The 13,641-nt window shown below is 33.2% G+C and overlaps 3 protein-coding genes across 7 annotated transcripts; 2 read left to right on the top strand and 1 right to left on the bottom strand.

Moving 5' to 3' along the window:
* The first annotated feature begins 206 nt into the window (after positions 1 to 206).
* On the top strand, positions 207 to 1,916 carry LOC109799747 (protein NODULATION SIGNALING PATHWAY 2). The gene has a single exon (XM_020360366.3). It carries the CDS (start codon positions 305 to 307, stop codon positions 1,757 to 1,759), a length of 1,455 nt encoding a protein of 484 aa, XP_020215955.2. The 5' UTR covers positions 207 to 304; the 3' UTR covers positions 1,760 to 1,916.
* Positions 1,917 to 4,494: 2,578 nt separating this feature from the next.
* Positions 4,495 to 5,773, bottom strand: MAMYB (Duplicated homeodomain-like superfamily protein). The gene is made up of 2 exons (XM_020359917.3): positions 4,699 to 5,773; positions 4,495 to 4,604 (listed from the first exon to the last, which is right to left on the bottom strand). Exon 1 carries the CDS (start codon positions 5,632 to 5,634, stop codon positions 4,738 to 4,740), a length of 897 nt encoding a protein of 298 aa, XP_020215506.2. The 5' UTR covers positions 5,635 to 5,773; the 3' UTR covers positions 4,495 to 4,604; positions 4,699 to 4,737.
* Positions 5,774 to 5,802: 29 nt separating this feature from the next.
* On the top strand, positions 5,803 to 9,180 carry WNK6 (WNK family serine/threonine-protein kinase 6). Of its 5 annotated transcripts, none has more exons than XM_020359915.3 (7): positions 5,803 to 6,407; positions 6,482 to 6,519; positions 6,712 to 6,939; positions 7,036 to 7,256; positions 7,451 to 7,608; positions 7,700 to 8,138; positions 8,227 to 9,180. In XM_020359915.3, the coding sequence occupies exons 1-7, from the start codon at positions 6,306 to 6,308 to the stop codon at positions 8,982 to 8,984; spliced, it is 1,944 nt and encodes a 647-aa protein (XP_020215504.2). In that variant the 5' UTR covers positions 5,803 to 6,305; the 3' UTR covers positions 8,985 to 9,180. The 5 variants fall into 5 exon arrangements, with proteins under 5 accessions (XP_020215504.2, XP_082925343.1, XP_082925342.1 ...); XM_083069217.1 differs by lacking the exon at positions 6,482 to 6,519 and having other exon boundaries at positions 5,804 to 5,956; positions 6,262 to 6,407; XM_083069216.1 differs by lacking the exon at positions 6,482 to 6,519 and having other exon boundaries at positions 5,804 to 6,080; positions 6,262 to 6,407.
* The last annotated feature ends 4,461 nt before the right edge of the window (positions 9,181 to 13,641 follow it).

Below are 13,641 nucleotides of genomic sequence, written 5' to 3'. Positions count from 1 at the left end.
GTATTTGAGAGTAATTATTTTCATTGGTTACTATAGACATTACAGCATTAAGATGTCTTTCCTACTAGGCAAATAATGCTAATCTTACTCCATTCCTACCACTTAAGCTACTTCTAGAAAGTAGTTTTGTCAACTTTCAATACACATCATAATTTAATACATTGTTTTAGAATTCAAAATTATCTACTTGTTTAATCATTTTGAATTCAAGGCTAGGTTGGCTATATATAAGAGTACTCAAGTTAAGTTTCTACCAAGTGTACCTTAAGCCATTTTTATTTGTATTTTTATTTATTCACCATCGATGAATGCGATGGATTATGAGCATTTTGATTACTCATTTGGCCCTCCTCATATGAATCATCTCCATGATTATGATTATATCTCAGAAAATGCATTTTCATTTCAAACAGAAGATTTCTTATCATCAAACACTATCTTGGATGAAATGTTTGATCTAGAGTCCATGGAAGGATTGCTCACAACCAAACAAGACTATGGTTTCATGAATGATTATGCTACTACAGTGGATCTAGAAACTGAAATGTGTCATGGATTCACCCTTAATATTGAGGAAAATGTGCAAGTTCCAATGGAACAAGGGGATTCTTCTTTAAAGGGAATTCAAGCAGAGCTAATGGAAGAGACTAGTTTGGTTGATCTCTTGCTAACAGGAGCTGAAGCTGTTGAGGCACAAAATTGGACACTTGCTTTAGACATAATTGAGAAACTCAACAATGCCTCATCTTTGGAAAATGGTGATGGTTTATTGAACAGGTTGGCTTCTTTCTTTACTCAGGGTTTGTATTATAAAAGTAAAAATGTGTATGAATTTCCGCAACATGGTTCTTTTTCTACACACACAAATGCTTTATGTGTGTTTCAGATTCTTCAAGAACTTTTTCCCTATGTGAAATTTTCTCATTTCACTGCAAACCAAGCAATCTTGGAAGCCACAGAAGGTGTTGACCATGTTCACATCATTGATTTTGACATCATGGAGGGGATTCAATGGCCACCCTTGATGGTTGACCTTGCAATGAGGAAGATTGCTACTTCCCTTAGAGTAACAGCCATCACGGTGGACCAAAGAAGTGTTGCTTCTATTCAACAAACAGGAAGAAGGCTTAAAGAGTTTGCAGCTTCTATCAACTTTGAATTCATGTTTGATCAGATAGTGATGGCAAGGGAAGAAGATTTTCAAGGAGTTGAACTTGGTGAAACAGTTATAGTCAATTGTATGATACACCAGTGGATGCCTAATAGGAGCTTCTCATTGGTCAAAATTTTCTTAGATGGTGTTAGCAAATTGTCCCCAAGGCTTGTTGTTTTAGTGGAAGAAGAATTATTTAATTTTTCTAGGCTTAAATCCATGTCATTTGTGGAGTTCTTCTGTGAGGCTTTGCATCACTACACTGCACTTTGTGATTCACTTGCTAGTGGTTTAAGGGGTAGGCATAAGATGGAGTTGAGGCTAATAGAAAATGAGGTTTTGGGGTTAAGAATCTTGGATAGCGTGAGGCAATTTCCTTGTGAGAGAAAGGAGAGAAAGGTGTGGGAGGAAGTGCTTTATTCCATGAAAGGTTTTAAATGTGTTCCTATGAGTACATGTAATGTTTCACAAGCCAAGTTCTTGGTGAGCCTCTTTGGTGGAGGGTATTGGGTGCAATCTAAGAAGGGCGGGTTGGCCTTGTGTTGGAAGTCAAGGCCTTTGACTGTGGCTTCAATATGGGTACCAAAGAGTGACAAGGTCAAATAGATTTACTATTATATGGGTTAAGTTGCTTTTGCGTTGTTTCTTGACTTTCTTCATTCATTATGGTGAATGGGTTAGGACTTAGGAGTACTAGAGTATTGAACATTTCAATGTATTGGTACTATTTCTTAGTTAAATTAATTTTTAAATTTGTTTAGCACTTTTTAAAAGTTTATTCAATTATATGTATTTTAAAAAATAATTATAATTAAAATTAATATTTCATTATTGATCCAAATAACCTAATTCTTCCTTTTATAAGCAAAACGGTTATGTATAACTTGATCATCATTAAGGCTTAGAACAAGAAGAAAATGCATGATTGTATTATCAAATGTAAAGATTAATTGAAGGAAGATTTCTAACTGTCAATATAAGATATAATAACATTTAATGATCTATTGGATTATATTCAGACATGTCATATGGATCGATCCATTAAGTACATCTAAATAGGTTGGGTGAGATCATACAACCCAATTAATCTAACCAAATATAACACATCAACTTGTCAAATTGAGTGTCATTAATGCTATTACTTGATTTGTGTGATAAATATCTTTTTTCTCTTTCTAAAATATTAAGTACTTTTTTATTTAGAAACTTTTTACAAAGTATATGGAAAATTTATAAGATACTAGGTGGAAAAAAAAAATACTCTATACCTTTATATTTTTAAAATTAAAAAAAAAGTTAATTAGAAGTATGAAAGAGAAAACTAATGCAAAGATGATACATGACTAGTGAAAATAAAAGTAACCATCAATGAGAAACTGTGAGTGACAGTCAGAGAAAAGGTTGTAAAAAAATAAATTAGAAAAGAAACAACAACAATTGATATGTTTGTAATATATAATTTAAAGGTAAAATAATCTCAATAAAGTACAGAAAAAAAAACAATTAACCTGAATGTATCATTTTTATCTATTGCCGTAGATCTCATTACTTTTTTTTTTATTTTATTTTAACAATATCATTACTTTTCTTTATCAGTTACAGTACCATTGATTTAATAACTGGTTTCTTATTTCATTTATTTGTCAGATTTAGAATATTTCTCCGTTTCAATTTTCAAACTATCTGTCTCGAATATTGAGACTATCAATTTTTTTTTAAATAATACTCTCAAGATATGTGATAAAATAAAATTATTTTATCTTCACAATTAGTATGACAATTTATTTTCTTAAGATGTATACATTGTTATATTAAAAATAAAATGAGATGCAACAAGTAGTGTCTCAGCCTCAAATGGCCCGAAAAGAAAATTCAAGATTTCAACGTTCCTAATACCAAGTTTTATGAGAAGTGAGAATCAATGCGCAAGGTTCAGTGTGATGAGTACCAATTTAATATTACGAATTTGATTGACGAGGAACAGATGACAAAAAAATTATTTAGGTGTATCAAACAAAAAATTATGGTCGAAAATATACATACTAAGGCAAAAATGTACATAAACTACACTTATTGTAAGACCTACTATGAGTCTCTTGGCTCTCCTCTTGAGCCCTAATTAAATTTAAAAAAAAAAGGATAAAATACAAATTGACTTCTTAAAAGAAACGTTATTCCAACGTGAGAAACTCAAGTTGGTCAAACATCACAAGCTGTCAGCCAGACGCAATGCGCAAAACCAGATCCAACATCAAATGACAACTGTTATCTGAATTTTCTAATTGCAACGCTTCTGTAGTTCAAGTTGTCGACAAAATGAAGTATGGAATCATGCAGAACTAGGCAATCTACTATCAACATAAACCACGACAATCAAAGAGATGGTGTTTAATCCCCTTTGCCCTAAAGTGCCATTCAGTGTAAGAGATGACAAGAAAAGTTCCAAGAGACTAATGTAACCAACCAATCTAAGCAATCACGGATTAGGTAAAGGCTTTTGAAAATTTTAATAATGTAAAAAGGAGTGGAACTTTCCAATAGCCAAATAAACTGAACAAGTTTCAGAACAGTGGTTGATATATAACTATCAATTATTTAGTAGTATACTACAATGAAAAATTGAACCCAGCTGTACCAGCATGCAAATGATTCCAAGATCATTTGACATTGACACCCATTATTTTTAAAGAATTACACACGTCTACCTTGCTTTTATTTACAGAGTATGGACTATACACACAATACGGTGCTAGCAATTAGATGTGGAACACTCAACTGAAATTAAGTGAGAGATAAGAACTAAGAAGGCAATTCCCCCACAGCCCACTTAAAATGTAGTAATGTTAAAAGGGGAAGTAAAGCTTACAAACAGAAGATGCACAGCACACAACATGCCCAAACTTTAGTCTAACCCTAGCAAAACCAACACAACTTACTCAGGCATTAGTCATGTTTTAAATTGTAAGCACCTTGACCAATTGCACAAGCTTTCACTTCCCAATAGAGATCACAAAACAGAAGCCAACAATAATAAGTATTCACAGAATATGACACTAAAATAAAATAAAAACTCTCAGTAACAAACATGCTCCAAAATCCAAGAACAATAAAACATTCGACACCCCCCCCCCCCCCCATAAAAAAAAAAAAAAAAGAAGAAGCAAGAGTTAAATCAAAGTCCCACAAACTAAACTAGGGAAATGATTGGCAGCAAGGTGAGCCTTAATAAGAAAAACCTGAAACCTAAACCTAAATCCATTGAGCATAAAGTACAACATCATGAAGCTGAAGAAGTGTAATTTCACAGCTAAATCAACAAGCAAAACAGAAAAGCTCCAAGATTCAAGTCGAAGTATTAAATATCTATTCTCACTATAATAAATTTCGAATACATAATCTTGATCGGTTCCATACATTTTATAAGGTTACACAACCAGAATCTGAGTGTCACCTAGAAGAAGCAAAGAACGCCTCATCAAAACAATCAATCAACATAAGTCATAAAAAAAAAAATGTGTAAGTTAGAAAACCAGAAATAAATTTACCTCGTAGATAGATATCAAAATGAAACAAAAAAAAATATATCACTCTGCCGCAGCTTTAGCACTCCGAAACCCTTTCTTCAATTCAGCGAATCTTCTCATGCAAGCCGCCTTGGATCTGCCGGGAACCGCCGCAGCCACCTTCTCCCACCGCATGGGAGCTTCCTTCGGAAACGCTTTCAACGCATTCAGCAACGCGATATCCTCCGCAGAACTCCACCCATTCTCAACAACCTTCTCCACCGAATCCTCGCCTCCATTCTCCTCCACAACCCTTTTATCCAACGCCTTCCTCTTCTTCAAAAACAGCGCATACGACTCCGAATCATCCACCTTCTTCTCCCCCAACTCCTTCGACTTCTTTATCACACTCTCCACGCCGTGCCTCCCCCCGAACGCCGCCGCTATCGCCTCCCACCGCCCCGGCTTCCCCACCGGATTCTTAACCATCTGCTTCTTCAGCACCTCCACGTCCTCCTCGCTCCACTCCTTCTCCTCCACTACCGTCGCCGCCGCGGCCGCCTTCTTCTCCACTCCTCTCTTCTCCGCCGCCACCACCACCGGGCCTACTGCGGGGGCTTCCTCCGGTCTCCGCTGCTTGGATCGCCGCTGCGGAGGCTTCTTGTCGTCGTCGGGCTCCGGCTCCGGATCGGGGAAGTTGACGACATCGCCGCGGCCGACGCGGACGTGGCCTCCGGTGATGGAGGGAGGCGCGAAGGGGCCAATTAAGAGAGAGAGCGCGAACCAGAAGAGGAGCGATTGGAAGGGCTCCGATTGGAGGAAGAAGAGAGAGAGAGTGAGCAAAATCGAGGAGAGAGAAAGTGTAGCGAAGAGGAACGGCTTCGTGGGTTTGTGGGTCGGGTCTGGTGGCTCGGTGGTCGCAGCTGCACCGGACTGAAACACGAACCTCGGCCTCGCGTCCTCGTCCAGGAACTCCATTACGCTCGCTCGCACCAACAATTGCAATTTGCAACGGGTGTTTTATTTTGGGGCCTGTAAACTCATTGGGTCAATGGGCCTGTATTTGTTAGGCCCATTAAGGGGTGCTATTTAGCACCCGGAAAAGTAGGGGAAAACGACAAGACAGTGCAGAGCCGGTGGAGTGTGACGGCGAGTGGAATGTGTCTGACGGGGACAGGAACAAACAATGATTGAGATTTTGTGAAGATATTTAGAGAGCAGAAATTAGATGGATGGATAAGTATAAATAGAGTGGTGGCGCCCGAGAAGCGATACGACGTGCCACATTCTCCACATTTCCGTATCTCTCTTGTTCACATAATTCTCCAATTTCAATTAGGGTTTTTCGTTTCGTTTCGTTTCCTCTAACTTTTTTTTTACCTATTCCTTCTCACAAACTTAGTTCCCAAGGGCCTGCTCTTCGGGTATAAGGAGAAATTGAGCTACATTGCTTTTCTCTTCTTTCAATTTTATGTAATTGTGACTATAACTTGATGCATTGTTGAAATTCATCATCCTATTCGTGATGTTTTCTAGTTTGCTTTTGGATTTGACATTCATGCTACTGTTTGTTCATTATTATGAATTTTGAATTTGATTCCGAAGGAAATTTCAAATTGGATGTTGATTTGGATTATAGTACGGTATAGATGAGTTTGGCGGGTACAGAAGGCTCGGAAGAGGGAGCAGAGCATCTGGAACCCCCCGATCCTGATGTCCTTGAAATTGATCCAACTTGTCGCTACATCAAGGTAATATCATTGTTTCTTCTCCGTGAATTACATACCAATGCAGTAAGCTAATTCTGCTTTTGCATTCATAGCAGTATAAAGAAGTGATCGGCAAAGGAGCCTTCAAAACTGTGTATGCATTGTTTATACTTTCTTAACATCTGTATTTCTTTATTATTTTGGACTCTCTGGAAGCGTTATATTTACAAGATAACTCTATTACTTTATTATGGACTGTTTTTGCTATGCTGAAATTAAAACACTTTGACTGTTGACCTTGTATATTTCTAGCTATATATGTTTTCCATGATTTGTGATAAATCAGTTACAAGGCATTTGATGAAGTCAATGGAATTGAAGTTGCGTGGAGCCAGGTTCAGATTGATGAGGTGTTGCAGTCACCGGGTGACTTAGATAGGCTATACTCAGAAGTGCATCTCTTGAGATCACTGAAGCACAATAACATAGTAAAATTCTACAATTCTTGGATTGATGACAAGCGCAAGACTGTTAATATAATTACAGAGTTGTTTACCTCGGGTAGCCTCAAACAGTATGTTCACCATCCCTTTTATGCATGCTATTAATTTCTTTGTGCCTTTTATTGTGAAACCAAACTTCTTGTTAGTGGATGCAATGGGTGATTTAGGTTTCGTAAAAAACACAAGAAGGTTGACTTGAAGGCTGTTAAAGGATGGACAAGACAGATTTTGATGGGTTTAAACTATCTTCACGGTCACAACCCGCCGATTATACACAGGGACCTGAAATGTGATAATATATTTATCAATGGTCATCAAGGAGAAGTTAAAATTGGAGATCTGGGGCTGGCAACTTTCTTGGAGCGAAGTAATGCCAAGAGTGTAATTGGTATGCTCTTTTGTGTCCCTGTACTTTATTTTTTCTATTGATCTGTGTTGATCCTTTGCATAGATAAAACGTTAACCAAAATTTTAATCATTTTTTTCATCTCATAGCTATAGGAATAGCAATAGACCTTCATTCCTTGATTCGCTGTTCTGATGTTGTTTGATTTCTGTACTTTACACATGTAATCCTGGTAGGAACCCCGGAGTTTATGGCACCTGAGCTCTATGATGAAAATTACAATGAATTAGCTGACATATATTCATTTGGTATGTGCATGCTTGAGTTGGTGACTTCCGAGTATCCTTACAGTGAATGCAGAAACTCAGCCCAGATTTACAAGAAAGTTTCATCTGTGAGTATTACATAATTGATAATTTTAATTTTTTGCAGGTTATTATTGAGATTATTTGGTCATACAAATAATACAATATTTGACTTTGCAGGGTATAAAACCTGTTGCTCTTTCTAAAGTGGTAGATCCAGAAATTAAATCATTCATTGAGAAATGTCTTGTCCCAGCCCCTCAAAGATTGTCAGCCAAGGAGCTTCTGATAGACCCCTTTCTTCAAATGAATGGTTCACCAAAGGATGGTCGTTTTCCATTGCCGGATATTGTTCTTCCCAAATTGGGAGCCTTTGAAAGCCGTTGTATGGTGTCAGAAGGTCCTGCTAGTGCACGCAGTGGAGACATTTCTATGGATCTTGGTGACACCAATGAGCTTCCTGTGATCACTGTATTTGACAAATATACTGATGATGCATCATCATGTTTTACATGTGTTGAGATAAAGAGACAGAAGAGAGGTGATATATTCTTTCTAAAAGGTGAAGAAAATGATGAGAATTCTGTATCATTAGTTCTGCGGATAGCTGATCACAGTGGTCAGTATAACTTATAGCTCAATCTACTTTAGTAACCGTGTTTTAAATTTATTGATGGAAAGTCATATGCTTTGGCATTTATATGCAGGACGGGCACGAAATATCCATTTCATATTTTACCTTGACAGTGATACTGCTGTGTCGGTTTCAAGTGAAATGGTTGAGCAACTTGAACTTACTGATCATAATGTTAAATTCATAGCTGAGTTAATTGATTTGTTATTGATGAATTTGGTTTCTGATTGGAAACCTTGTGTAGCAATTGATCATTTGATTTCTCCAAATAATAAACGGACTCATCTGAGCCAACAGAGAAAGTTGGGGCTTGCAAATTGCAAGGGAAGCTCAAAACATTCAATTGAAATTGTGGCTGAAGATTTAAGTTGCTTGACCCCGGCCGCAAGATTAGCAGCAAAAGAAAACCTTGATAATATGGATATTGATGAAGCTTTAGCTCATGAATGCAGTGATCTTAAAATAGCTACCAAGGCAGATGATGTGTGCTCTGAGATGTCATATGCTTCTGCAACTACTGACTTCAATGATAATAAGATGTCTATGGTTTCATTCATGTCGGCTGAATCAGCATTTGATAGAGGGAGTCAATCCTCACTTGCATCTGAAAATGGGTCATCGCCTGATTGTAAGAGCAAGTTTTCAGACATAGAAAACTTTCCTAGTCATTCTGACATTGATTCCTCCTTGTGTGATCATGAGAGTGAGTTGAAAATAGAGTTAGAAATGATTGAACAGAAATATCAAGAGGCAATTAATGATTTATTCAAGAGAAGATACCAGGCCATCTTGGAGATTAGAAGGAGAATGTTAGAAAAGATGGTATCATAGAATAGTCTCGCTGGGTTTTTTTTTATAATTTTTTTATGAGGGGTGAGATGTTAGAGGTTTTACTAGTCTTTTTAATAGTTAGCCGTTGTGTCTCATCTTTTCTTCATACCAGTGGAGTCAAAGTGTAAATACTTGGGCGTGGATGAAAGTGTTCCCTTGTTATGGCAATTGGCAAGGTATTCTGTTTTCAAAGATATATTTAGTTCCCGTTCTATTACAATTAATTTTTAATAACATACTACACGTTTTAATATGAAATGTATAATTAACGTTAATTTGAACTCTTCCTGAATATATTTAATAATGGTTTTTTTTTGTTAAAACTGATTCCTAAAATCTAAGATAAATGGATAGTTTTCCAGCATCACCAATAACGTGGGCTGGACTACATCATTAAATTACCAAGTTGATATGCCAACCTCCCATGTGATTAATTATATTGATTTATACATATCAATTAGGTTCGTATATAAACTCGAACTATATATATTATTAAGTTAATATGTCAATTTTTATTAACATATCAATATGAATTTGACTACATATGTTATCAAGCTAATATGTTGATTTTTATTAATAATCAAAGAATAGGTGTAATCAAGTTAGTATATTAATTCTGTATTTATGTTTATATTAAAAGATAATAAAAACAAAATATAGTTTATTTAGAGATCAATCATAATGGTTATAATATTGATATAAACGAACAGTTATGATTAACAAGAGAAAAAAATGTATTTATAACAAAATGAGTAAAAATATTTGACACATTAGACTAACTTAATTGTCATAAGTACAAACGAGGATCTTACGATATAATCTCATCATCCAAGTTTATCTTGGTAAAAACAGATAATGAGTTACCCTCGATACTGTTTGTAATTTCTAAGTCAATATCTGGTATATTCTGATTGATTATGATCAATTCAATCATGTTAAGTTGGTATGAGCTTGATTTCATATGGATTAGTTTCATAGAAATAATAACTAGTTTGCTTCAGAATTCACAAGAAAAAATGGATTATTTTGTTGTTCATCACATGACTTAATTTAGACTGACTTATCACCATATAGTAGATATTTTTCTTTGATAACTCTCGGGACTTTGACCCTTAAAAAGAACCACTCATTCCCCTTCATTAAATAATTGTTAACTTGTCAAATTAGGAAATCAAATCAATTTCACAAAAGTGGAGGAGTTACTTCTAGATGCTTCAATCTTAATGAGGTTGTCTACAATTTCATGAAACTGAAACACTTTAAATTCCCTCAAGCCCTTTTGTGCCTTTAACTGAAGATTAAAGGATATATAACTTTTCAGGTTGGTAATCAATGTGTTTTTATTAATCCTTGATCCTAAAATATTTTGAACTTAAACAACCGTTAAGTCATTAAATTGTTCTTTATGACTAACATTAACATAACTAAATTCATCATTAAATTGAGGCAAACAGGCTCCATTGTATTATCAAAAAATTGTTTTACCTTGTTAGTCATTTCCTCTTAGTTTTATGGATCTCACATTCTAATTTTGTAATTTTATTTGACTTTAAAATTAAAGTTTCATTTAAAAAATAATTTATTAATACAAGTTATTACAAAGTTAAATCTCAAATAAAATAATTCCCAATAGATTACAATATATATATATATATATATATATATATATATATATATATATATATATATATATATATATTACATTTAGGATTCTCGTAGTATTAGAAGTCACCTTTTGTGATATATCTTAAAATAATATATTGATTTTAAAATAAAGATTATTATTCACTTATATATTATTTAAATATTTTATTTTTAGTTGATGTGAAATTTAATTTTTTTTCAATAATATATATTATTTAATGTTTTGAGAGCGGTTCTTTAATTTTTCAAAGGATAAAAACAATGTCATATTTATATTCAAACAATTTCTTACTTTGTGATCGTAATCGAGGAAAGATGATATGGACAGTTTTTGGTCAAAATTTTTGCTTAAAGGCTAAGAATTGGGAAGTTTTTGCGGATTGCACTTTAGGCACTTGGCCCATTTGGGTCCCAAACATTCAGATCAGAGCGATGCATGGAATTCTGCACAATGTTTGATCTCATGGATTCCATCTCTCTTTAGTTTGAAATTTTCTACGTCCTCCGAACTCAAATTCCGAAATCTATTCGGAATCGATTAAAAAATTAATTTAAATTATAAAAAATTAAATTAAATAATTATTTTATAATAAATTTATTAAAAAAATATAAACATTTTAAAATTTCGTACGATGTTGAATTGATTTTTCGGAACGTGTAGCATTCCTGCTTTGGTTTTGACAAAGTGAAATATGATGGGAGCTCGATGGGTGCTAACCTATACGTTATAGTTTTAGGGGGTCTCATTCTCGTGACTTTTCAAAGAATAAAATATATTAAAATCATTTCAAATTTAAAGAGTTTTTTTTTTTTTTTTTTCCTTTGAGAAGACTATAATATACAATAATAAATTTATTTTCCTGCTTGGCTCTACTTGAATGACTCCATACTTTTATTTTTGTTGATCGGAAACATACTTTTTTATTTTGTTGTTTTCATGAGTTATCCTTTTAAGCTGACATACGTAATAAGATTATGATCAATAAGTAACCTTTTGGCTGTATGTAATAAATTTTGTTGATTTAAAAAGAATATACTTAAAAGTCATATATAATAAAATTGTGATTGATTAATATTGTTGGTACATAATCGATATTTCTAAGATATAACCATAAACTCTAAACTCTAAATATCAACAACAATACAAAATATTTATATATAAATGGTACTTTCACATCTTTTTACTTATATTTGTTGTATATATATTGTTTTAAAAAATAATTTTGTATTTTTCTCAAAATCATCTCTCAATTGCAATTATTTTTTTTATCATTTTTAATTGAAAATTTTAACTATAATGCATTGCATTTAGTTGATATTTAGGGAGCGTCATAGTTTGATTTGTTTGTATAAATTATTGTTTGACTATTAAATTTTGTTCCTTTTATTGCATATTTATTGTTTTCATCAAACTTGTTACATTGTGGGTATTTTTATTTGTGCATGTGTTGACGTGGTTAAATTTGGATGCAAAAAGTGATTACTCACATGGACAATCGGAGCATGCATGACCATCACGAACCCTTAAAGGAGTGAAAAAAAAAATCTTGAAAACCATTGGAGAATGATTGAAGAATCCTTCCACTAGTCTCCATGTGCTCAATCTTCATCCATTGATGGAACAAGCTTTAGAAAATCACAAATTGGTGGGAGAAGTAAGAAGATGGTGCGCCACTTTCCTTGAGAGAAAGACAAACAAGAGGTGGGGATCTTGACATAAAAAAATCATTTTTTGATAAAAGATCAAAGAAAAAATTCCCTAAGGAAGAAATTAAGACTTTAAAAGAGAAAAATTTAAAGGTGTTCACTCATACATCTCAAAGTAATTCACACATTAAATGTAGGAAACAATATATAAGATTTGGTTGGCTTATGTTGCAAACTATACTAATTATGGTTAAGTGTAACCATTGTTAGCTATCTCATACTTTAACAAATATTAGATAATTGTCTAAAAGCTTATGGAGCAAATTAAGTTAAACATAGTTTAAAAATAATTTAAATTAATTAAAGAATAACTTGGATTAATTTAAGTTAACTCAAACTACATAACCTAAATAGTACAATTAATTAACTAATGATTACTATTCTGCAAGTTGTTGAAATGTCACTATTAAATGTCACATGACTTAATTAACAACTTGGATGACAAGATTGTCTTAGTTTAGATGTTCAAACCACTTACATAAGCAAGTAAATGTCCAAACCTGATATGAACTCAAAACCTATGGGTAGTCTTGTTTTATTTTGGAGTCAAGGCTTAACTCTTCAGAACCTTTTTGTTTAATTTAATTATTTGATCATTTTATCATTTTCTCCTATTGATCCAATTTCTTAGTAATTTATTTATGCGAAACATTTTTTTTTGACATTTTTCATAATCTTCAATATTATAGGGAAAAGATTATTAATGAATCTAAATATCATAACCTTAAGGAGTGACTTAGGTTTTAAATCACAAAAATAGGTTTAATCAATCAAATGAATTAACATACAAATGCAATGAAATTATTTGAACATAACTACCACAATAATAAAAGTTAATTCAATTAGATACACCTTTGTATTTTGAAAGGGAATGAGGAATAGTTATTCACATTCAAATATATATATAGTAAAAACGTTGATTAAAATTATTAAATAAAAAAAAAATTGTTCAAACCTTAATTATGAAATACTTTTTAAATATTATCAAACATCTATTTTTGTTATTTTGCTTATTCAAAATTTCCGATTTTATATTCCTACAATTATCTTTAAAATATATATTTTTTATCTTGTTCACGTAATCATTTCAAATTTTCTCATATTTTATCTTTTTTAAATCATATTTTCGTATTTTAAATCCGAAAGTTCCCTTTTTTATCCAATTTCAATTAAATAATGCACAAGCCAATACACAATCCCCATGAATTCAATATTTTATCACTTTATAACATATATAAACTTGCAAAATTTGCACAACAACTGCATATACAAGACATAAAGTGTTTTTTTAGCTACTACTAATCTA

This window comes from Cajanus cajan, chromosome 2 (genome assembly GCF_000230855.2).
Source record: "Cajanus cajan strain Asha chromosome 2, NIPB_CcT2T_4, whole genome shotgun sequence".
NCBI classification, from domain to species: domain Eukaryota; kingdom Viridiplantae; phylum Streptophyta; class Magnoliopsida; order Fabales; family Fabaceae; genus Cajanus; species Cajanus cajan.
This window is presented reverse-complemented; position numbering and strand designations above follow the sequence as displayed.

What these genes read in the sequence shown, in the direction of transcription:
- LOC109799747 (XM_020360366.3), top strand. Translation starts at nt 305, where the DNA reads ATGAATGCGATGGATTATGAGCATTTTGATTACTCATTTGGCCCTCCT.
- WNK6 (XM_020359915.3), top strand. Translation starts at nt 6,306, where the DNA reads ATGAGTTTGGCGGGTACAGAAGGCTCGGAAGAGGGAGCAGAGCATCTG. An exon ending in ACCTCGGGTAGCCTCAAACA is followed by an intron (nt 6,940 to 7,035) that starts GTATGTTCACCA and finishes TGGGTGATTTAG; the next exon opens with GTTTCGTAAAAAACACAAGA. An exon ending in TAATGCCAAGAGTGTAATTG is followed by an intron (nt 7,257 to 7,450) that starts GTATGCTCTTTT and finishes TAATCCTGGTAG; the next exon opens with GAACCCCGGAGTTTATGGCA.
- MAMYB (XM_020359917.3), bottom strand. Translation starts at nt 5,634, where the DNA reads ATGGAGTTCCTGGACGAGGACGCGAGGCCGAGGTTCGTGTTTCAGTCC.